This window comes from Rhinichthys klamathensis, unplaced genomic scaffold (genome assembly GCF_029890125.1).
Source record: "Rhinichthys klamathensis goyatoka isolate OS25496 unplaced genomic scaffold, OSU_Roscu_1.1 h1tg000272l_1, whole genome shotgun sequence".
NCBI classification, from domain to species: domain Eukaryota; kingdom Metazoa; phylum Chordata; class Actinopteri; order Cypriniformes; family Leuciscidae; genus Rhinichthys; species Rhinichthys klamathensis.
In genome coordinates, this window is record NW_026606792.1 from 1,881,943 (window position 1) to 1,904,715 (window position 22,773).

Genomic DNA, 22,773 nt, shown 5'->3' on the forward strand with positions numbered 1-22,773 from the left:
TGTGTATGTCTCTATGTGATAGAATTATTATTTGATGCAAATAATTCTAGCCGGCTCAGCCAAACTTTATCAGATGGCGGCTCAATTTGGCTTATGAAATTATTGGCTGGCGGCGGCTGAAATTCTAAATGGCGGCGCCTGGCGGCGGCTTCGGGGTCTAAGCTGAAGGGGCTGATAGACCCCTGATATAAAACCATGACTTTATTTGCAAAACCCCTCTGCAAACACCCCCTGTTGTGTTTCAATAAAGACAGAATCAATTGAATTTGGAACAACATGAGGGTGAAAAAATGACAGAATTTTAATCGGCAACAATTTTTGTCACGGGTTGGTTAATCAAGGCGAGAAAAGGATCTGTTTGCAACAGTCTAAATAAGCACTAAAACACTGGAGAAACCACAAGAACACCGCAAACCAGTTTAACCAGAGTACAGCAGAGAGAGCGAGTCCCAAAGAAACAAGTACCAGTTCAGCTCTCCCCATTACCAGCCATACAGCGCCATCTAGTGCTGGCATAAAGCAACAGCATTATTAGTGCATAACACAATACACTTTACATTTGGAAAAAGGACATCGCTCATCTTTGAGTAAAAAAAAATGATTCCCTTAGAATACACTATGCATTTTTCGCATTAAAATTAGAGTAAAAAGTAGCCACCATTAAACCTACTCCAAAAGTGCATGAGTTTACACACCTGTCCTAAGCGTAGACAGCATGGTTGCGACTGAAAATGAGACTGTTCTGGCTTGTAGGCGTTGTACACTACGACTGCTCAAAGGCTTGGGGTCAGGACGAGGTTTCTTAAAGAAATCAATAGTTTTATTTCTGGTGTCAATCACAGATGTTGTCTTGTATTGCTTTATAACAACATATACGTAATAATGTAATATAAATTTAACAGTAAATCGAATGCACATTTTTAACAATATCTTACATTTAAACTAAGAAAATAAATAAACATCTACACAGTATTGACACAAGTAATCCAATCAACAGCATTGTTCACAGTCATAATAGACTTCAGGAATATGACAACTCTGCATAAATATACCAAGCATTTATGTATTGTGAGTTTCTCTGTGGATATGAAACCAGACTGCACATTATATTACATAATTCAACTGCCCACTGTCAATAATACCTTACTTCAGCTCTTTGAAATTACGCAATAAAAATTATTGCTGTTCTGTTATATTTTCTTTTATCATCCTCCTTGACTTCAGATTTAATCTTATGTGCTTTATGAAATCTATATGTGCATTGTGCAATATGACTAGACACAGAGCGGATGTTTTTACACATTTCTCTGCTGATTTTGAGGGAAAATCTGCAGAATGGTTTTAAACATTTAATTGAGATTAGTTTGTTGCCAAGATTACAACCATCTTAGAAGTAAAATATTATTATTATTTTAAATAAATAGCCTCTCCAGGAGTGGAAATCTCTAGATTGCTACAAATGACAGGCCTTTCAATTCTGTGGAAATCTATAGAGAAAATACAGAAAGTGGTGCAGATTGTATGCAGGTCTCAATTCTTTTACATTTGTCTGTATTTTTAGATATAGTATGTATAGATGTAAGTTTTTGTATTAATCAGGTTTGTGCAAAATTCAGAACTGAAGAATTGGTTCCAGTTTAGATTAAGTTCTTAGATTGATATTATTTGAATCAAAATGGGCATAAAACAAAGATCAGAGTTCGAATGCAGTGACATTCAACATAGAAAAGAAGTGTCTTTCCAGCCTCAGGTTATACACAACATTTCAAATAAATACAAATATTAGCATTTAAATCTGTTTGCCACCTCAATTCAAACTCAAGGAATTAAATATGAGGGAATTGAATGGGAATAGAAAAGACAAGCTCAGTTGGATTCTGCATGGCAGTGATGGCACATTAATATCTTTGAGGATAATGAATTAATATCTTTGAAGATATTAATGTGCCATCACTGCCATGCAGAATCCAACTGCGCCTGTACCTATACTGAGCCTGTACATATACTGTAACTATACTGAGCTTGTAACTATAGTACTTTTACCACTTTTTGATGGATAAATAACAACTAATTAAATTAAGTGCAGAAATCTCTGCAAAGACAAGTTTTTGTACACCTGCATGATCCACAGGTCTGTATGAGTGCATAAATATGAGCAAATGAAGGCATCATTTATATCATAAATCATAAATACAGTAGGGCATTATGATAAAGAGGTCCTCTTGTGCTTTTTCTCGTTCATCTTTCTTTAGTGTGTGTAATGCTGCTGTTTGAACATGAAAAAACTCTGAGTTATTCTCTATATCAGTGTCAGTGTTTCTGAACTCCTGAAACGCCTCCATAGTAGATTGAGTTTCTTCCGGGAACGAACAGTCACAATATTCCTCATTATAATAATTAATACGCAGAATAAAGGGGCGGGGCCTGGTTGAGTTAGTCAGTGGTGTGTTAAACTGGTGGTTATGGTAAGGGGCGGGACATTTCCCAAACACACTCGAAGCACTCGACCAATCACAACACACTGCTCCAGCCGACCAATCAGAGCACAGTGTGCTTTCAGAAGGAGGGGCTTCATAGAGACAGGAAGTAAACAGAGTGTTACTGACAGACTGGGAAGAGAGGAGCCGCAACAATGGAGAATATGAGGAGAATAATCAACATTCAAGCAGGAAAACCTGTTCTAGTAGAGCCTGAAACAACATCAACACTTAAAGGGCATAATAGGTCCTCTTTAATGTTGCAAAAAGCTTGTCATTACAAGTTGTCCATTGTACTCTTAATTTTGGCTCTTGTTTTGGAGCGCGTGTTGACCTCTGAAGTGGATGGTGTCGGGGATGCGGCAGAATGCAGCTCGAATGGGGGATCTTCCTCTTTTACGGTCTCGTCCTCGCACTCGTCGTCCATCTCCATCTGATGTTTTGTGCAGTGTTTCTCAAAGGTGGACATCTTCACGAATATTTTGTTGCACACCTTGCAGTGGAAGAGCTGCTCTCCGCTGTGTAAGTGCAGGTTGAGCTGCAGATAAGAGGACTGAGCGAAGGTCCCGGAGCAAACGCCACAGCAGAGCGTCCCGCTGCCCTGGTGGCTCTTCTCGTGCTGCTTCAACATGGACACGGACCGGAAGCCCTTCTGACACGTGGCGCACACGAACCGTCCCTCGCCCAGCTCCAGGGCCTGATGGTTGAGCAGGTGAGCGGACGTGCGGAAGGCCTTCCCACACTTGTCACACTTGAAAGGGCGCTCGCCCGTGTGCAAGCGAAGGTGGATAACAAGCCCAGCCTTTTGTGTGAACGCCCTGTCGCACTGTGTGCATTTGAAGGGCTTCTCGCCGGTGTGGAGCCTGCGATGGGTCTTCAGGTGCGAGGCGCGGCCAAAGCTCTTGTTGCAGTCGGGGCACTTGAAGGGTTTCTCGCCGGTGTGGATGGTCTTGTGGCGCAGAAGTTGGGACGACTGCATGAACATTTTGGAGCACACGCTGCATTTGTACTTCCTCTCTCCGGAGTGCGAGCGCATGTGCAGAGACAGGTGGGACGAAGAGATGAAGGTCTTGGAGCAAAGCCGGCAGGTGTGAGGCTTCTCCCCGGCGTGGCTGCGTTTATGCAGGACCAGGCGAGAAGAAAGAGAGAAAGATTTGTCACAGAAGGGGCATTTGTAGGGCTTGTCTTCTGTGTGCATTCGCTTGTGTTTGGTGAGCATGGAGATCTGGGTAAAAGATTTGTCACACAGGCCACAAGGGTGAGCTCGAGGCTTGGACGAGTGGGACATGATGAATGATTCAAAAGTCCATCACACCTAATGACAAAAACATCGCATGAGTTGACAATACAGTGAGTTCAACATGTATTACAGGTGTAATTGAGAGTCAGCATCCATTGGCGGTCTAAATGTCATAGAATTGTCAAAAGTACCGACTTCGGTACCAAGTCGGTACTAACATTTTAAAAATGTGACAATACCAGCATTTCCCTCTAGCATTTTGAGCGCTGTTGAACGGATTCTTAAACACCTCTGATTGGCCACTCAATGTATGTCTGTGATTGGCTACAATGATCAACGCTTCAAAAACATGTTGTCTTTGACGCTTACACAGATACACACGGGAGCATTTGAAAGCTGCGTCTATCATACATTGGGGATCATCTGCTAGACGCCTGCTTTTAAACGCTCCTGTGTGCATCTGTGAAGAGCGTCAAAGATGTTATTGTTAATAATCGTAGCCAATCAGAGACATATATGTCGAGCGTGTGAATGCAATGGCCAATCAGAGGCGTTTAAGGATCCGTTCAACAGTGCTCAAAATGCTAGAGGGAAATGCTGGTATCGTCACATTTTTAAAATTCAGTACCAAGAAGTCATTACTTTTGGACAACACTATAAAAACGATTTTTATAGATGATGCAACATCATTTGTTTCTGCCAAAAGAGAAAACAAATATCCTCTTCCTGCTTAACTAATAATAACAGTGGAATGATTCAGTTAACAGGGAACGTTCTCAGAACTGTAGTTAATGTTGTGGCAAGGTTCTCTCAAAGTTATGAACAAACGTTCTTCCAATAATGTTAATAGAATGTTTGTTTAAAGTTATCTGGTCTTTAATAATGTAAAACATTATTTATACCTCATTCATGGAACGTTTCCTCTGAAAGGTTTTGGTTGGACGTTTGTCTAACATTTTTGTTTCGGGACGTTCAGAGAACATTTAAAAGTAACGCTGCTTGCTAAACGATGAAATGTAATGTTCTCTTAATGTTCGCATAACCAAGAAAAAACATTTAAAAAACTGGATGTTTTGAACGTTCAGAGAAAACGAATAAAGAAAGTTTTCATAACTTAATGGGAATGTTAGCAAAACGTTCCTAGGACATATTTTTGTTAGCTGGTGGATATAAATCTTTCCAACAATCAGCTTGTGGTAAATGTAAGGTTTGGTACAATGCATCATGATTGCATTTTGCAAATATGTAATCATGTAGGGCCTAGCAGATGCTTAACCAGTGGCTGAATTTTATGAAGGGCTCTTAAAAGTGTGACATATTTCTCCGTATCTGCTTCCTTTGACGTCATAGCTGTTTGTTGCCAATGGCAGCAGTTATACATTATTATATATAGGCCTATTACATAGACTTTCTGATTTAAAATTTAGCCAAAACACTGAATAACTCAAAATTATTAAATGACTTAATAAAGGAGGGGAGAATTCATTTACTCTAGCCTAGATGAGGATCTCCATTCATTTAAATGTTTGAAAAATATGTTTGAAACTTGGAAAGATAATAATGCATTTATGTGTGTGTTTTATAGAACTACCATATAATTATAATGCCCTTTAAAACATATGATAGTTTTATATGGTTGGGGACAGCAGGTTTGAGCATTATATACACATTTCCTTCCTGGAACACCCTCGAGCACCGCGACTGTCTTCACACATCACACACATGATGCAGCAAACAACTGAAGCTGAGTATTCGCTGATAACTGAAGTCCGTATGCCCAGCAGTGATGATGTTTTCCACACAAAAGACAACCAAACATGACTTGCGCCAGGGGAAACATTTCTCAAGGGCTGAAATAGGTCCTCATTTCACCCTGTTCGTGATTACGCAACATCCAAGAATGCAAAAACGCAGACTCACCCTTTACACCACAGTTTCCACACAGAACATCCTCACACACCGAACTGAAGCTTTACAGAGGATTTCGTTGTATTATTCAGTGCACATGAGTCGGATTCTGGTTATGGTTAGATAAGCTAATTCACCACAGATGAACGGACATGGATGTAGAATATGGCGCCATGAAATACACGTCAGCATTTGCAGGTTTTGGCGAAAATCACACGAGCTGACGGCGATATTATCACTGGTAGATGAAATACACTGTAGGCTAAACAAAGGGAAATCAGTTTCTCTCTTTAGTGGTGGAAGCCATACAGAAAGCAGCCTCACTGCCATGCTATCAAAATAAAAGTAGCCTAATTATTTACAATTATATTTAATGTCGTTAAATCCCCTAGAGTTAATACAGATTCCAGGATGTTACATTTATTACAAGTTTTTTTTTTTTTTGCAAGGTAGGCTAACTCATAATACATTAAAAAGGGATCTCCTTCTAACATAAAAAGCTTCCAAAATCCTTTTTTTCTGCTCCTTTCTATTCAGTCATAGGTGTAATTTCCTCGAAAGTATCGGTTTTACTACAAACAAATAATTAACACAAAAACCGGTTATGGTTTTTAAACCATCGTAACCACAAACTAGCATGGTTTTACTAAAAAAAACACGGTTATGTTTGTTAAACCATGGACCACAATAAATGGTTTTCAAGCATCCTGTTTTTTGGTTTGCAACAGGTGGCCTACTTTAAGTGTCTGGTTTAGTTAAAAACGGAGCTATTTTAGTGAAAACTGGTTTAGGCTTTTTTGACAACTCATTCATTGTGAAGGAGGAGTGTAGGCTAAGTTTCGTTTCACGAAACAGGAACCGTTCTAGAGAACAGAAACCTAGAGAACCAGTGATTGGCTTTATCATTATCATTGTGAAACCTAGAGAAAGCTCGCGCTGGTTTTATCAGACTCACTCTGATCTCTGCATTCACTCTGCATCAGGACCACTGAAGGTAGGAGATAACCACATGTAGGAGTTTACAAGTTTTTAAATTTAACTAATATAATGTAATACTATAATGTAATAGGCAATAATATAACTCAACAATATAACATAACTTATATGTATTTTTTATTTTAAAAGTACAAAAGAGGGATCATAAAAATGGAATTTTTTTTAATCACAAGTATGAATAGGCTATTTTTACACAGCAGATTTGTATATATAGTCCACAATTGTTCATATTTTGTCTTCCGGAAAACATTACAAACCATCTTTAAATGCTTTTAGTTACCTACCAGTTGTCGAGGTTCAAGTGCTTTAAGACCTTTAAATACATTTAGCAATCATGTAAGCACATTAATCAGAGATTATAATCAACATTTTCAGCAATTTCAGGTAGGCTAATTTACCACCGAAAATTTATGATTTGTACTACACTGGTTTTTCAGAGAAAAACTGTTTTAAAATGTAAAATTTTGATTGAAACCACTGGTTCTTGAGGCAAAGTTGACATGATTTGAACATTGAATGTGTGTATGCAAGGAGAGAGAGAGAGAAAGATCGAGATCGAGATAAAGCTCTACCCATTGGCTTTGCAGTTAGTAGCCTCTGTGTGTCTGTGACACAAGCCTTCTTGAGCATCAGTGAATGTTTACAGCTTTTGTAATAGTTGTATATGACCATCACATAACATTAAACCAGTCGTAGATCAACCAACAACACAGTATAAGATTCAAGTGTGCAGAATGTAAACTTCTGAGCTGGTTCAGTTGTGTAAATTTAGTAATTATTTTCTCTTGTGGACTATATGGAAAAATCAGTTGTGCTGTTTAGCTTATTCAGGGCAGTACAGAATAAAGAAAAAAAGAAGGCAATTTTTATGATGATCCTCTCATTTTTTTCAAAGATTAACATCTAGCAGATTCTGCGAGGTGTATGCAATCTTATACGTTATACTTTTATTGAGATTACATTTACAGTATTGTTACCGTTTTCATGGAATAACTGTTCAAAAAGTTGTCTTCTTTTAAGAATTTGGAGAAATTGGAAGTTAATTATTGTTTTTTTTAAACAGTTCAATATTTTTAACCACACAGGAGAATGTAAGAGAAGAACAATGAGTTCAGCATCGAAGCAAAAGAGGAAAAAGTATGTGGTTTTATTCACTGCATGTTTTTGTAACGATTATGTCCAGTTTGGTTCCTGTTTGCCTGTGTTCCCCTTTGCTAGTTTGTCTCCATGTTTTTTGATTGAGTTCACATGTGTTCCTGGTTATGTTAATTATCCATGTATGCATTTGAAGTCCCACTGAGTGCCTTGAAACGTGCAGCATTATTCAATGTGTTGATGTAACATCCACTGAAACAGGAAGAAAGGCCGGGGCATATCTATCAGCTCCTCTCATTTTTTAAAGCCTCAGTTTCCCCCTATTCTCTAACGGTTTCTCCCGCTAATCTCCTCCGAATCGCTGACTAACTAACACTAACATGAAACCAGACTTCATTCGCCCCAATGGAAAGCATATGAACACGGTCTGAATCGTTCTTTATCCCCTATATAATAGACTAGCTGCAGCTTCAGAGTCTATTCATAATGTAGGGGGGCGGAGCTTCGGATTCTAGAGAGCATTTGATTGGACAGAAAATCTGATGCAGCTGAAGTGCAGAGTGATGTCATCAAAATCATTGATCCCTTGGCAGCAGTGAGAGACTACAAGTTTTGAATGCTTATATCTTTTAAATGCAAATTGCACAAAAATACTACTAATTGCTGATTAACAAGGACATATTAGTCATTGAAGGATAAATGCCATAAAAAGCTCAAATAAACTAGTAATTATGTATTATCCTGAATGTACAGTAAACACATTTTTAAGCTGTTATGTACAACTTAGTAAACCATCTATTATTTTTGTGCAGTATAATGTACTTAGTTATATTTCAGTGATTCACCATCTATTAAGTTAACTGAACACTATGAAGCTAGTAACTATATTTAATTAGTGCTTTTTTTTTACAGTTATAAATTACTAAAATAAATGAAGACAATTTGACCCCCATTCTAAAGTGTACAGTAAGGACACCATATTCATACTAAAAGCCCCCCCCCCCCCCCCCCCCCCCCCATTATTATCTCCATCTTCATGTGTGCATTACAGCCGCATTATGACAGTTTTATGCGTAATCCCGTAACTAATATGGTGGAGTGTTAAAGTACACTGAGAGTCATCAGATCAAGCATGTTTATGAAAAAATAATAATATGTTTTACAAATAATCTCAAGCATACTAACAATTTATTTATTAAGCTGATTTTGTATTTAGTCTATTACTGTCAAAATGATGAAGAAGATTTTTAATAATTAAGTAAACTCGGGTACAGAAAGGAAAGTGACAGTAAAAGTGTGTGTGTGCAACAAACAGTAACCGACTGAAGAGTGAAACAGAACAACTTAAATACACACTGATGATGAGATGATAATAAACAGGTGAGATGATTAGATGAGTGTCCATGACAACCGATAACTGGCGGGAAACTGAGACAAAGAAACAAATGTGACTGATGAAAACAAACTAAAAGTCCAGGAAAACAGAAACTAAGAACAAACAAAACTGAATAGACGTGACAATTACATGCACCTTGAATTTGCTCTGTATGTGTTTTGTGCAGTTTTTGATAAACTTTACATTGTTCAATGCAGAAATAAATTTGGTGCGACGTCTCCACCATTCATTGATTACCTAAAAGAAATTTTGAGAAGGTACCCAGATGGAGGACAAATATTGAAGGTAGGCTAAAAAAAAGGTTTAAAAATTGCATGAATACTTTTGCATCATTGTTAAATGGTATGTATTATTAAATATCTTATAATTTCTGCTTTTAATATTAATCCTGTAACATACCAGGAGCTGATCCAGAATGCAGATGATGCAGGAGCTTCACGTGTGGTGTTTATTCATGATGAGAGGCATTATGGGACTCAGAGCCTGTGGACTGAAGAGCTCGGGAAGTATCAAGGTATTTGTGTTGTAAACACTGGAAGCAGATTTAAATCACACTAGACTTAAGATTTCAAAATTAGTCTAAGGTTTAACATTTGTCCTCATTCATGTCACAACCATGAAGAGTTTTGCAACTATACCTTCTGCCCTTTTTTTAATGGGAAGCGAGTTTTGAGTTCTGAAATTTACAGTATGTTTTTATATTAAATCCAACTTTTTGGCAGCGGCTATTTGCACTTCTTGGGCCCTATCTTGCACCCGGCGCAAATTACTTTGTACACCGACGCATGTATCATTCCTATTTTGCACCCGCGCAAAGCGGGCTTTTCCCTCCACAGACGCACGCCGGCAAACTAGGAAATGAACTTGCGCTCCCTGGGCGGTTCAGCGCAAAAAGGAGGCGTGTTTCGGCGCAAACATTCCCTAGTGCTATTTTGCAGTTCCAGGAAACAATGGCGCCACTGACCAGAAAAAACCTAGTCTAAAGTCAGTGGCACGTTGCGCGTACATTCAGATGCTATTTTAAGCGTGCATGCTTGGCCATAATACAGAGTGTGAACAACGCGCATACACTGTAGATGATTCTCTCATCTACAGGTCCTTCTCAAAAAATTAGCATATTGTGATAAAGTTCATTATTTTCCATAATATAATGATAAAAATTAAACTTTCATATATTTTAGATTCATTGCACACCAACTGAAATATTTCAGGTCTTTTATTGTTTTAATACTGATGATTTTGGCATACAGCTCATGAAAACCCAAAATTCCTATCTAAAAAAATTAGCATATCATGAAAAGGGTCTCTAAACGAGCTATTAACCTAATCATCTGAATCAACTAATTAACACTAAACACCTGCAAAAGATTCCTGAGGCTTTTAAAAACTCCCAGCCTGTTTCATTACTCAAAACCGCAATCATGGGTAAGACTGCCGACCCGACTGCTGTCCAGAAGGCCATCATTGACACCCTCAAGCAAGAGGGTAAGACACAGAAAGACATTTCTGAACAAATAGGCTGTTCCCAGAGTGCTGTATCAAGGCACCTCAGTGGGAAGTCTGTGGGAAGGAAAAAGTGTGGCAAAAAACGCTGCACAACGAGAAAAGGTGACCGGACCCTGAGGAAGATTGTGGAGAAGGACCGATTCCAGACCTTGGGGGACCTGCGGAAGCAGTGGACTGAATCTGGAGTAGAAACATCCAGAGCCACCGTGCACAGGCGTGTGCAGGAAATGGGCTACAGGTGCCGCATTCCCCAGGTCAAGCCACTTTTGAACCAGAAACAGCGGCAGAAGCGCCTGACCTGGGCTACAGAGAAGCAGCACTGGACTGTTGCTCAGTTTTGCATGTCATTCGGAAATCAAGGTGCCAGAGTCTGGAGGAAGACTGGGGAGAAGGAAATGCCAAAATGCCTGAAGTCCAGTGTCAAGTACCCACAGTCAGTGATGGTCTGGGGTGCCATGTCAGCTGCTGGTGTTGGTGCACTGTGTTTTATCAAGGGCAGGGTCAATGCAGCTAGCTATCAGGAGATTTTGGAGCACTTCATGCTTCCATCTGCTGAAAAGCTTTATGGAGATGAAGATTTCATTTTTCAGCACGACCTGGCACCTGCTCACAGTGCCAAAACCACTGGTAAATGGTTTACTGACCATGGTATTACTGTGCTCAATTGGTCTGCCAACTCTCCTGACCTGAACCCCATAGAGAATCTGTGGGATATTGTTAAGAGAAAGTTGAGAGACGCAAGACCCAACACTCTGGATGAGCTTAAGGCCGCTATCGAAGCATCCTGGGCCTCCATAACACCTCAGCAGTGCCACAGGCTGATTGCCTCCATGCCACGCCGCATTGAAGCAGTCATTTCTGCAAAAGGATTCCCGACCAAGTATTGAGTGCATAACTGAACATAATTATTTGAAGGTTGACCTTTTTTTTTTTTTTATTAAAAACACTTCTTTTATTGGTCGGATGAAATATGCTAATTATTTGAGACAGGAATTTTGGGTTTTCATGAGCTGTATGCCAAAATCATCAGTATTAAAACAATAAAAGACCTGAAATATTTCAGTTGGTGTGCAATGAATCTAAAATATATGAAAGTTTAATTTTTATCATTACATTATGGAAAATTATGAACTTTATCACAATATGCTAATTTTTTTAGAAGGACCTGTACACAGATGCATTTTACTTTTTGCAAATGATACATTATTATAAGGAAAAATACTAAAACATTAGGGAAATCATTGTTGTGTCCATGACGATGGGAAAAATAGGCATAAAGCTTACACATTTACCCAAATTATTATATGCATGTTTAACCGAAGCTAATTTGGGTGGGTTTGTCCCGTCCACAATGTCACTTCTCTTTCTTTTACGGGCCTGATGAGAACATCGATCTCCTCGGCTGTGAACCGATTCTGAAGCGCGCCTGGTAACTGTGCCGTTATAATAGTATTGCGCCATGGAACAAGCGCACCTCGTTCATCATGCTCTTAAAGGGAATGTGATATGACGCTCTTATTGGTTTGTTTCCCGTTACGCCCAAACCACACCTATGAATAATGAAGCTACTTCAGACCAATCCCTTTTAGATTTGCGTCGAGCGCAAGAGTCATTTATCCCGCCGGTTAAATAGCAACAGCGCCGAGATCCGCCCACAAAGTTACTTGCGCTTTTGCGCTTGACACTTGCGTTTTAGATCGTTAAAATAGGGCCCAGTAACTTTGTCTTGTCCGTTGTCCGGAAAGTCCCCCACCCACGGAGGGAGGATCCTTGGGCTCCTGGCTGGCTCGCCAAATAGTTATAGATTTTTTCCTCAAACCTAACTACCGTAAAACTTCAAATAATAGCCCGGGCTTTTATTTTCCCAAATCGACGAACTGCACCGGCTTGTATTTGAGACAGGCATCTATATGAGACAGGCCTTTAATTTAGTGTTGAGACCTTGTTCATTGATTTTAGGCCTAGAGATAACGATCCAAATAGCATAGGCTGATAGGCAGAAAGCATGACAGTCGGAGGTTACCACATTATATTATGTTTTATTTATAATTCGAATGTGTCTAACAAATCAGTTAATGCAAGAATTAGCTTAATATATTGTCTGAAGGGGCGAGAAGTGCAGCGCTGCGCCGCGTCGCGTCTAGGACAACTCGAGGTATCGCACACCGGACGCGCACTTTCTCAATTTATGGCCAGCAATATTGTTATGTTTAAGGACATTATGGAATTAAGATAATGTCTGTACTATGTTATGATTGTGCTGTACAATTAAATACAATCGTTGCTAAGTCTGCAGTCTGAACACTTTACCTCAGAGCGTCCGTTAACTGAATGAATTGAGAATATCATAATACCCCGAGTTGTCATAGACCTGACTCGGTGCGGCGCGGCGCTTCTCGTCCGGTGTACGACCCCCCTTTAGATTATTTGCAACAAAAACGATGTGACAGCCATGGGCCGAACAAAACAAGTTACAAGTTTATTGACGAATTTCTCCTACTCTTCGCTCTCCTCCACTTCCCCCTCTCCGGCCTCCGCTAACTCTGCCTGCCGTTTTGCGCTAACAGGTAGGTAAATAAGTTAGGTAGGTTAACTTTATTGTCCCCAAGGGGAAATTTTGCTTGGGCACAGTGCAGAGTTGCTTCATAAAAAATAAATAATAAAAACGTCACAAAAGATCATTATCAACAACATCAACAAGAACCTGAGAAGAGAAGAAAAAGTAGACACAGAAGAAAATGGACATTGTTGACAACACAGTTCCATGGGTTAAAGTGCATTTGCTAAGGTGCTAGTATGTTTATTGCACGTTGCCCTATTTCGCATCGTTCAGGGCTCCCAGACGCGCAGGGCTCTCTTGCGTACGCAATCTGCACCATAGAACTGGCTTAAACAGACGATCTGACGGGTTTTAGAAGATTAAATACAACCCGAAACTAAAAAACAGACCAGGCCTTTATTTATCCAAACCTGTCGCCACACCAGGCGTGTAAAAGAGACAGGCGTCTATTTGGGACTCGGCTATTATTTGAAGTTTTAAAAGAAGAATAAAAGTATAAGTGTAAAATATCAGCCTATTGCACTATGTGTTCTGTTAATATGATTGGCTTTTATTCTATGTGACTATATCAGTAGGAGTGGATTGAAGCTCAATTGAAGCTCTGTAAATGTTGTGAAGATCATGAGAACTATTTGCATGGGAAAAAAATATCTGATTGTTGATTGGACATTGGGCATTGATGATAATTGGCAGCTTAGCTGATTTAGGAGCAACCAAAATAATAAATTAGATGCACTTTGCCATTAATAACTGCCATCCGTGCTTCTCCTCATTTGACAAGCTCCAGTCACCAGTATTGTATCTCAAAACTCTTTGTATCTCAAAACCAGGTCAAAATCACAGTTTCGTCCTAAAATAAAATGAGCTGAAAATAAGGGCATTCAGTAAATACAGTATGAGAGACTCATAACTCATTCTTGTGACCAGTATTTGACCAGATACTGAAAGTCTTTACTGTGCTATATGCAAAGTGTGTTATTTTCAAAGATGTTTGGCCATTTTTGTCTGATCATCTGTTTGCATCTTTGCTCTGGCAGGACCGGCTCTCTATGCCTTCAATGATGCAGCCTTCACAGAGGAAGACTGGGAGGGAATCCAGAGAGTTGGCAGAAGCATCAAGCAGGACGACCCAACAAAAGTCGGGAGATTTGGGATCGGCTTCAACTCTGTTTATCATATTACAGGTGAAATACACTACATTAACAGATTGGCTCATATAACCTTTTTTGGGGTATTCTACTAAGTGCCTGCTGAATCCTACAATATGTGGTGCTAACATCACAAAATGCCAGGTAATTTATTTTTAAATTATATATCACATTATGTATACAAAGCTACTAATGATCACAATAACTTATGTAATTTTTGTGTTCTCAGTTGTATTCTAAGATTTCTAATGGTTAGCATGCTAACAAATTAACTTGCTAATTAGCACAGCTTACACAAGTTACTAGAAAAGCAAACCTTCATAGAATGATGTACAGAAAGATACTATGTTACAGAATACAGTAACCTTTTTTAATGGCTAGTCTATTATTAATAGTAAAATGTGCATGCTTATTTCCCATTTTTTTTACATTTAGATTTTCTTTTCCATCATCTAACGCTCGCTTAAAGTTCATCTTTAAATAAAACTAAAATAGCATACATTTCATAACACTGTTGAATATAATATTTAACCAATATCAAAACTGTACATTATAATGTTCTGATTCCTAAATTCACTTGAAGCATTTAAAACGATTTGTTTTATATTAGTTTCATCTTTAATCTATTTAGGAGTGAAGAATTTTAATAAATTTAACTCTTCCCCTGCCAGCATTAAAAATGAAAAAAACTTTATACACAAAGATCGCAGGCGACCCCAGATTATTGTTGTTTAACATTCACTGCACATTAAAACATCAGACTCTTACTTGATCTGGACAAACTGAATATCATTAGAAATATTTAAGACTCCAGCTTCGATTTTTAAGTCTCCAGCTTCGATATTTACCACTGTTTATGATAAAACTAGGTTGCAGTGACATTAATGTCTTATTTTTATATATTTTGAATAGAATAACAATATACATTCATATTCAGTCATTTCTGCTCCTGTTTATTTGTGTAGCTTCACTGAATAGTGTTCATCACTTTTTAGTCCAAAAGTGCTCAAATCTGGAAATATTGATATATTTATCAATTTACACAATTATAATTTCTAGTCATTTTTTACTGATTTCTACTGATCTGATGAGCATTAGCAGCTTCCAGCGCTGTCTGCCAGTGTTTTCTCTTCCCCAATTGCTGTTATGATCATTTGCTGCACATGACACTCATATTACGCGTTCATAACCAGTCCTGTCTCCCGATGACAAACTTCCATTACACTTCCACGGTCAGTTCTGTACACAACAAACACAGAAAACTGCTTCTACATATGAAATATGAAGCTAATAAACACACAATTAAGATAGTAAATGATTTGTATGTGATTTTCATGCGATTTGGCTTATTTTCATGACAATTTACATGAATTCAACAAGGATTACATGAAATTCTAAGCAAGTGCAGCGATTCTAATAAAAGGTTATGAATAACACATTTCAACAACATAATATGACCAAAACCCACTTTAGATCGAAATAGGAAGTTATTGCAAACACTTGTTGGTGGTTTAAAGCGAGTTTTGAGTAAAAGCATAGAATTAATCGTATACATTGTCTTATGTAGTTTGATGCTAATTGTATCTCTAATGCCGGCTGCACAGGTGCAGTTAGAGTTCATGATGTATTTTGTCAAAAGAATTCACATAAGTTCATAAGATTTTTTTTTTTTTTTCTAGAAAGACTATTTATAATAGGTGGATAAATGTATATTGGAATCAAAGTGATGTGGATGGGCAAGCCGGGTAATGCCAGAATAATGGAACATAAAAGAATAAAAACATAAGAATAATGATATAGGAATAATGAAGATTAGGGCTCATATCATACCCTGCAGAGGTGAGAGCGGTTTGTCAAGTGAGAACAATAGGAACATGAATGTGGCAGTTCTCCACACCAGACACAGACAATAGACTGCAAGGCAGCTTACAGGGGCCATTTTTTTATTTGCCTTCTCTCAAAAAAAAAACACATGACATGGTATTACAAAATGTTTCATAAAATTCATAGTTGTAGAGATAACATCCTCAGATTTGAAATAAAGCATGACCACACTTGTCAAATCAAGTCAAGCCACCTTTATTTATATAGCGCTTTTTACAATAGAGATCAGCTTTACAGAGATAACAGGAAAATAAAGCAACAGGTCGCTAACCTCTTACAATAACAGGCGTAGGTTGATGACGCAGTGATAAGCGGAATCATGGAACTTGTCGTCATGCTGATGGATCTAATAATGTTTATGGATGAGTGAAAACATTCATTTTTTTTATCATGACTGTGGTATGAAGCGGGTCACGATTGCTAATGAGAGACAGATATCACACGCGAGTCCCGCTGATATAATGGAATAAGGACATTTAATTCAACCGAACTACACTCAAGTGCTGTATTAATACTCACACAGGTCAGTTTATTTGACGAATTAACTTGTGAGGTAACGCAGCGCTGTTTCACTTGGTCTAACGTTACACTGTCCCACTAAACGGCATTTGAGTGTGTTGAAAGTTATAATGTTATTCTGTGTGTTAGTTTGTTGGAAAAGGGACGGGCGATTTTTAAAATTGTGAATTTCTCTGAATTTATAAATTCTTGGAAACATTTAGGATAATGGAAGTACGCAATTGAAAGAAATATATAACACTGTGCAAGTGGTTTTGGGATATTTTGATATACAATTCTTACATATTGTACCTTTAAGTAAGTCAGAGATGGTTCTTTTTTTGTAAAAAAGTTATTAATTTAGTTTAAATTAAGTAAACTCAAGTAAACTTGTGGTTTCAGTTTTATTGTGTTTCTAAGTTACTACACAGACACAATTTTTTATACATTTTAAATAAATATTGTAAAAAAAAACGTATTATATATATTTTTATGATTATATATCTCTATGTTAACAGTCGGGGTCTTGAACTGCAAACTCGCAAGTGTTGGGTTTCTAAATATATGTTAGTTGTGTGCCTATTCAGAATGACTTATGAGCAGCAACCTTTTTATGTTGGGTTGTCATTTTTGACCCCCTTTCCAAAATGGGGGGTGCAGAGAAAGGGGTAAACTATGTTAATAATAAGCACATTTAGATGAATCATGCCATTCTCATTAATGGAGTTAAAGGGCCCCTATTATGCTACTTTAAAGGTCCCCTGACATGGGGTTATTTTATTATTTTATAATGTTTCCTGGGTTGCCCTTATAATGTTAGAATGTTTTTTAGATCAAAAATAGTCATAATTTAGAAATAAAAGGCCCTTTTCCTAGCCTGATTTTAGCCTCTGATTTGAACGCTCTGTTTGAAGGGCATGTCTCTGTGGGATTCAGTGTAACCGCCCACTGCTGGGATTGGCTGTGAGTCTTCAGTGTAACCGCCCACTGCTGTGATTGGCTGACATGCTTGCATATGAAATAGCTACATATTACATGTGAAACTCTCTCGAATAATTTTACTACAGCTATTATACATTTTTACTATTACAGCTATCGAGATTAACGAATCGTGAGAAGTTTTTAAGGTATTTAGATCTATTCCCATCACATAAAATGTTGCCGTGATGAGCATTGAGAGCAAGCAGATTACAGTCTGTTGATCACGAGAATGAAGATTTTATCATTGCAGCGCAGTTTCTGCACTCTCTCTAATGCTTTCCCCAATGCAAACTCGATGATGTACATACAGTAAGAGCTTCGTTGTGCAGTGTAACGTGCGTCATTGATTTCATAACGAGTTGTCCAGATAAACTCGCGCTGTGTGGAAAGATTGTTCTTTGATCGCTTTCTGTATATAATTTGTTCACAATTTAAATAAGATTATTTTCATCCTACTAAAAGAAACCATGTGAAGTTGATATTTTAGTCACTGGCTTGACTTATGCATAAACAGTATTGAACGATTTTGAGAGAAAGATTACCTGTCTGATCTTGAACAATTAGGCTAACGTTACACATCAGAAATTGTTGCTTGGTAGCTCGATCGATTTATTGTCAGACGTTCATCGAGGCCAGCTCTGTATTGGCCCAAGTTGAGGAAACAGTCGTCGGTGTCGGTGAAATGTTTGGACCATTCAAAACTTTGGGAAGTTGTGTCGGTGCATTTCCAGAGAAAATAAAATGAACCCATTGTTTCTTCAGAGGCTCGGATAAAGGAACTAAAAAATACTTTTGTGTTCATTTGTACATCCGAACACTGATCAACTGCCATGCTTCGCTCGTTTGCAAGCCATGATATCTCTCGAGGAAAAACTCGTACTTCATAGCTCATTTTCTCATGGCGAGCCAAATTCTCCGGGCGGGCAAAGCAGAGAAAGGGGAGGTAACCTTTCCTCCGTATGACGTCATACGGGGGAGATTCAAGATCAGCCCGTCTGAGCTTTCATTTTCTCAAAGGCAGAGAGAGATAGCCAAAGCTCGGTTTACACCGATTGAAATGTCTAGCCACTGGGGGACCATATACTAGACTTGTAGTCAAGACCGCCTAAACCGAGACCAAGACACTACCAAGACCAGAGGGTATCGAGACCAGTGACGTGCGGTGATGTCTTACAGAGGCTAGACACTGAGTTATGAAAGCCAGATTACCTGATTTATTGTTTAGGCTAACAATACGTAATAACAGTAAACGTTACGCACAAGCGCAGCATATCAAGAAATGTACGTGTACTCTCACAGTCTCTCTATCTCTCTCTCTCTCTCTCTCTCTCTCTCTCTCTCTCTCTCTCTCTCTCTCTCTCTCTCTCTCTCTCTCTCTCGCACAAACACACACACACACACACACATACATAAACGCACGCACACACACAAGCACGGCACAGGCACACACCGGTAGTTAATGTCCACTCCAGCATCAGAATACAACCATTCTTAATCCTTAATTTTTGCACAGCGGCCAATTATGTCTGTCAGCAAAAGTAAAATCACACACTGCTCAATTGAATATGAAGGCAAATGGCTTGCATTAATTCAACCACATTTATCAATTCAATATTAAGCCCAAAATAGTTTTTGACTTATTTGTACATAAAATACATCCGCCGCTCTTTCCTCGTAAAGACGTCGAACACAACTTTGTAAAATTCGTCTTTACGGCCTTCAGTTGCTGCACTAATAATAATAATAATAATAATTCATTACATTTATATAGCGCTTTTCTTGGCACTCAAAGCGCTTTACATAGAAGGGGGAATCTCCTCAACCACCACCAATGTGCAGCATCACCTGGATGATGCGACGGCAGCCATATTGCGCCAGAACGCCCACCACACACCAGCTTACTGGTGGAGAGGAGACAGAGTGATGAAGCCAATTGGTATATATATATGGGGATGATTAGGAGGCCATGATGGACAGAGGCCACTGGGCAAATTTGGCCAGGATGCTGGGGTTACACCCCTACTCTTTCGAAAGACATCCTGGGATTTTTTGTGACCACAGAGAGTCAGGACCTCGGTTTAACGTCTCATCCGAAGGACGGTGCTCTTTGACAGTGTAGTGTCCCCGTCACTATACTGGGGCGTTAGGACCCACACAGACCACAGGGTGAGCGCCCCCTGCTGGCCTCACTAACACCTCTTCCAGCAGCAACCTGGTTTTCTCAGAAGGTCTCCCATCCAGGTACTAACCAGGCTCAGCCCTGCTTAGCTTCAGTGGGCAACCAGTCTTGGGCTACAGGGTAATATGGCTGCTGGCATTGTCTGCTGGCACTAGTCCATCTAAAGCCGCGTTTCCACCGCAGGAACTTTCCCCAGGAACTAGGAACTTTGGGGTGGTACTCCGTGTGTTTACACCGCAGGAACCAGGGTCTAAATGAAGTTCCGGGTAAAAATTTCCCCCCAAGAAAGTCCCTGCTGGCGAGGTAGTACTTTTTCAGAGTTCAGGAACTTTCGGGGTGGGACTTGTGCGCTGAACATGCTGATTGGTTATTTTACCTTGTTCTCTCTGCCGGATGGCGCGCGTTCGTCCCATCCATCTCACGGTCATGTCCGCTATAGCTGATAACAAAATCTAGCATTACGAGCTTTCTGAAATGAATACGCTTTGGTATTAGTGTTCGTCTCTTTTCTGCCGTTTTGTTAATTACCTCGTTAGTAAACCAATAGATCGCACACAAAAACAGCACAGCTTGAATCTCCTCAATACTTAAAACTCAAAACAAGTACGCGCAGACTGGGAGGAGCAGTCGCACGCAGTTCAACGTCACCAGACTAATCTTCCCGGTACTTTAGTCCACGGTGTAAACGCAGTGAGCAACCGTTCTGGGGCAAAAAAAGTTCCTATGAAAAAAGTTCCTGGGACAAATAGTTCCTGGTAATTGCGGTGGAAACGCGGCTAAAGGCTGCCGTAGACCTCCCTCTTGCTATTAACTCAGATTTTGAATTACAATCGAGCTTGGAAAAATGTCTTAACTCTGTGATCACGGCCGGTGCTGTCATTTTGACTTTGAATTTGGCGGGGATTAGGCATGTAGGCTAGCTGTGGTGTAATTACGTTAGCTACGCAAATGTGTCCTGTAATATCTCGATTCTAATTGGTCCATGTCTGATATGTAACGTAGATGGGTACGGGCATAGCATATTTACGTCCAAAGGCACAGCAGAGTTGTGCTTTTTGCCGTACATGTTAAAGAATACATGATCGAAGTGCGCATGCGCAACATGGGTTTTTCGCTTGTCGTCTGCAATGAATGGACCGTAAAAGCACTGCTTATTCTACCATTTATTTTTAATTTGATTATGCGTAACTGCTACATTTGTCATCGTAACGTCTAAACAATTGGAATAACACCCATATTGCATATATAAATCACAAGAATAAACAGTAAAAATACAAATACAAGTTTATTATTTAATATTTTTTTTTATTTTTGAATTTTGGCAGGGTAGGCAGTGCCTAGTTTGCCTACCCAGACTGCACGTCACTGATCGAGACAAAGACAAGACCAAGACCAAGACAGACCAAGTCGAGACCAAAACCGAGACCAAAAAACAGACTAGTGTTGTTGAAGCTAAGCAATAACTTGTAAGATTTTGTTTTGCATTGCCTGCCTATCTCTGCCAATTTCGAAGTCTCCAAATGAATCCATTCTGCAACTTTTAAATACATAAATATTTTTAAAAACGAAATTATAAGCTTAAGTGCAGGATCTGAAAGTTGGTTGTTTTGTCGCTATGGTTACACACACACACACACCGTTGGCGGTGCGCTCAAAGTCATCTGTCAGTTGTGCAGTTACCCAAAATCTCCTGAATGAAGTTAAAACCCATCATGTCACTGATATGTGTTTTACTAAATATTGATACATCAATAACTGTACATGATATGTGTTTTTTAAATCAAGTGATCAAAGTGCTCGTTGCCACTGCGATCAGTGGCGCGGATACGGCTCGCGCACACTGCACTGTCTTCACTCGGACGCGCGCTTCAATCCGTTGCGGATATCGTCATGGATATTGTAGTATTGTATTGCTAAATCCCCCGACCACTATGTCGGTCTGAGACAGCGAGACCTAGACAAGACCGAGAGGTCCGAGACCAAGACAAGACCAAGACCAAGACCAAAGACCGTCAAGGCCGTGACAAGACCGAGACCACGTAAAAGTGGTCTCGAGACATACATCACTACCATATACAGGCTAGGGGAACTCATATTAATGTTAAAAAACCTCAGAAAGTGGAAATTTCATGTCAGGGGACCTTTAAAGTTTCCAAATGTTGTTGTGGAGTCTCCTACAACAGGTTTACATGCATCAAAGGTAAAAAAAAAAAAAACTGTTTAGTTTCCTCATAATATACATTTGCACAACATCACATTTTCAATGATTCTCAAACGACTTGTCAAATGAATCAATCCCTCTAAATCCCTCCTTTTCATGAGCTACTCTGTTCTGATTGGCCAGACAGCTCAGTCTACCGTGTACAGCGCGCGCGTCGAAAACAAAAACGCTCATTGCCATAACAACTTCAGCTCTGCTTGTCCTGACTAAGGCTTCCTACATCGTAAACTAAACACAGTAACGAACTATGACGTCGATTTGACCATATTAATGCTAGCGCGAGTCCGATGAGGAAACACTGGAAGAGCTCGTTGTTCAACCCGAACCTCCATCGCAAGGACGACTCGAGCAGGACGTTTCACACTGATACACTACTCAGTTTGAGGTACATTATAAGATGTTGCAACTGTAATTCCTCACCAACAAGCATTAACGTTACTAATTTATTTTCCAAGTATTTTTCTAATATAATGCGGTGAATGCGTGGAAACTGTATCAATAACAGTGTATGTATGCAATGTACATTAGCCAAGCTCTAGAGTGAATGATCTGATGTAACATAAACGTTGGTAAAACAAATATATCCTCAAAGAAATAAGAACGGCAGACAATCTGCATTAATAGACACAGTTATAGGTAATAACTGATCAGCAGTATTTCAGTAAGACAGTAATAATGTGAGCT

General features: G+C 39.2%; 2 protein-coding genes across 5 annotated transcripts in view; one reads left to right on the forward strand and one right to left on the reverse strand.

Moving 5' to 3' along the window:
• Window positions 1-2,754: 2,754 nt before the first annotated feature.
• Window positions 2,755-5,695, reverse strand: LOC130102454 (zinc finger protein 501). Its single transcript, XM_056268481.1, has 2 exons — window positions 5,638-5,695; window positions 2,755-3,792 (listed from the first exon to the last, which is right to left on the reverse strand). Exon 2 carries the CDS (start codon window positions 3,763-3,765, stop codon window positions 2,755-2,757), a length of 1,011 nt encoding a protein of 336 aa, XP_056124456.1. The 5' UTR covers window positions 3,766-3,792; window positions 5,638-5,695.
• An 897-nt stretch (window positions 5,696-6,592) lies between these two features.
• LOC130102421 (sacsin-like) overlaps window positions 6,593-22,773 on the forward strand; it is an 88,958-nt gene continuing 72,777 nt past the window's right edge. The window contains exons 1-5 of one of the 4 annotated variants that reach the window (XM_056268445.1): window positions 6,593-6,619; window positions 7,707-7,758; window positions 9,310-9,397; window positions 9,515-9,626; window positions 14,216-14,362. In XM_056268445.1, coding sequence (XP_056124420.1) covers window positions 7,727-7,758; window positions 9,310-9,397; window positions 9,515-9,626; window positions 14,216-14,362 — 379 coding nt within the window. In that variant the 5' untranslated portion in view covers window positions 6,593-6,619; window positions 7,707-7,726. Of the gene's footprint in view, window positions 6,620-7,172; window positions 7,208-7,706; window positions 7,759-9,309; window positions 9,398-9,514; window positions 9,627-14,215; window positions 14,363-22,773 lie in introns of those variants that run through there. The other 3 variants (XM_056268448.1, XM_056268446.1, XM_056268447.1) reach the window with 3 other exon arrangements.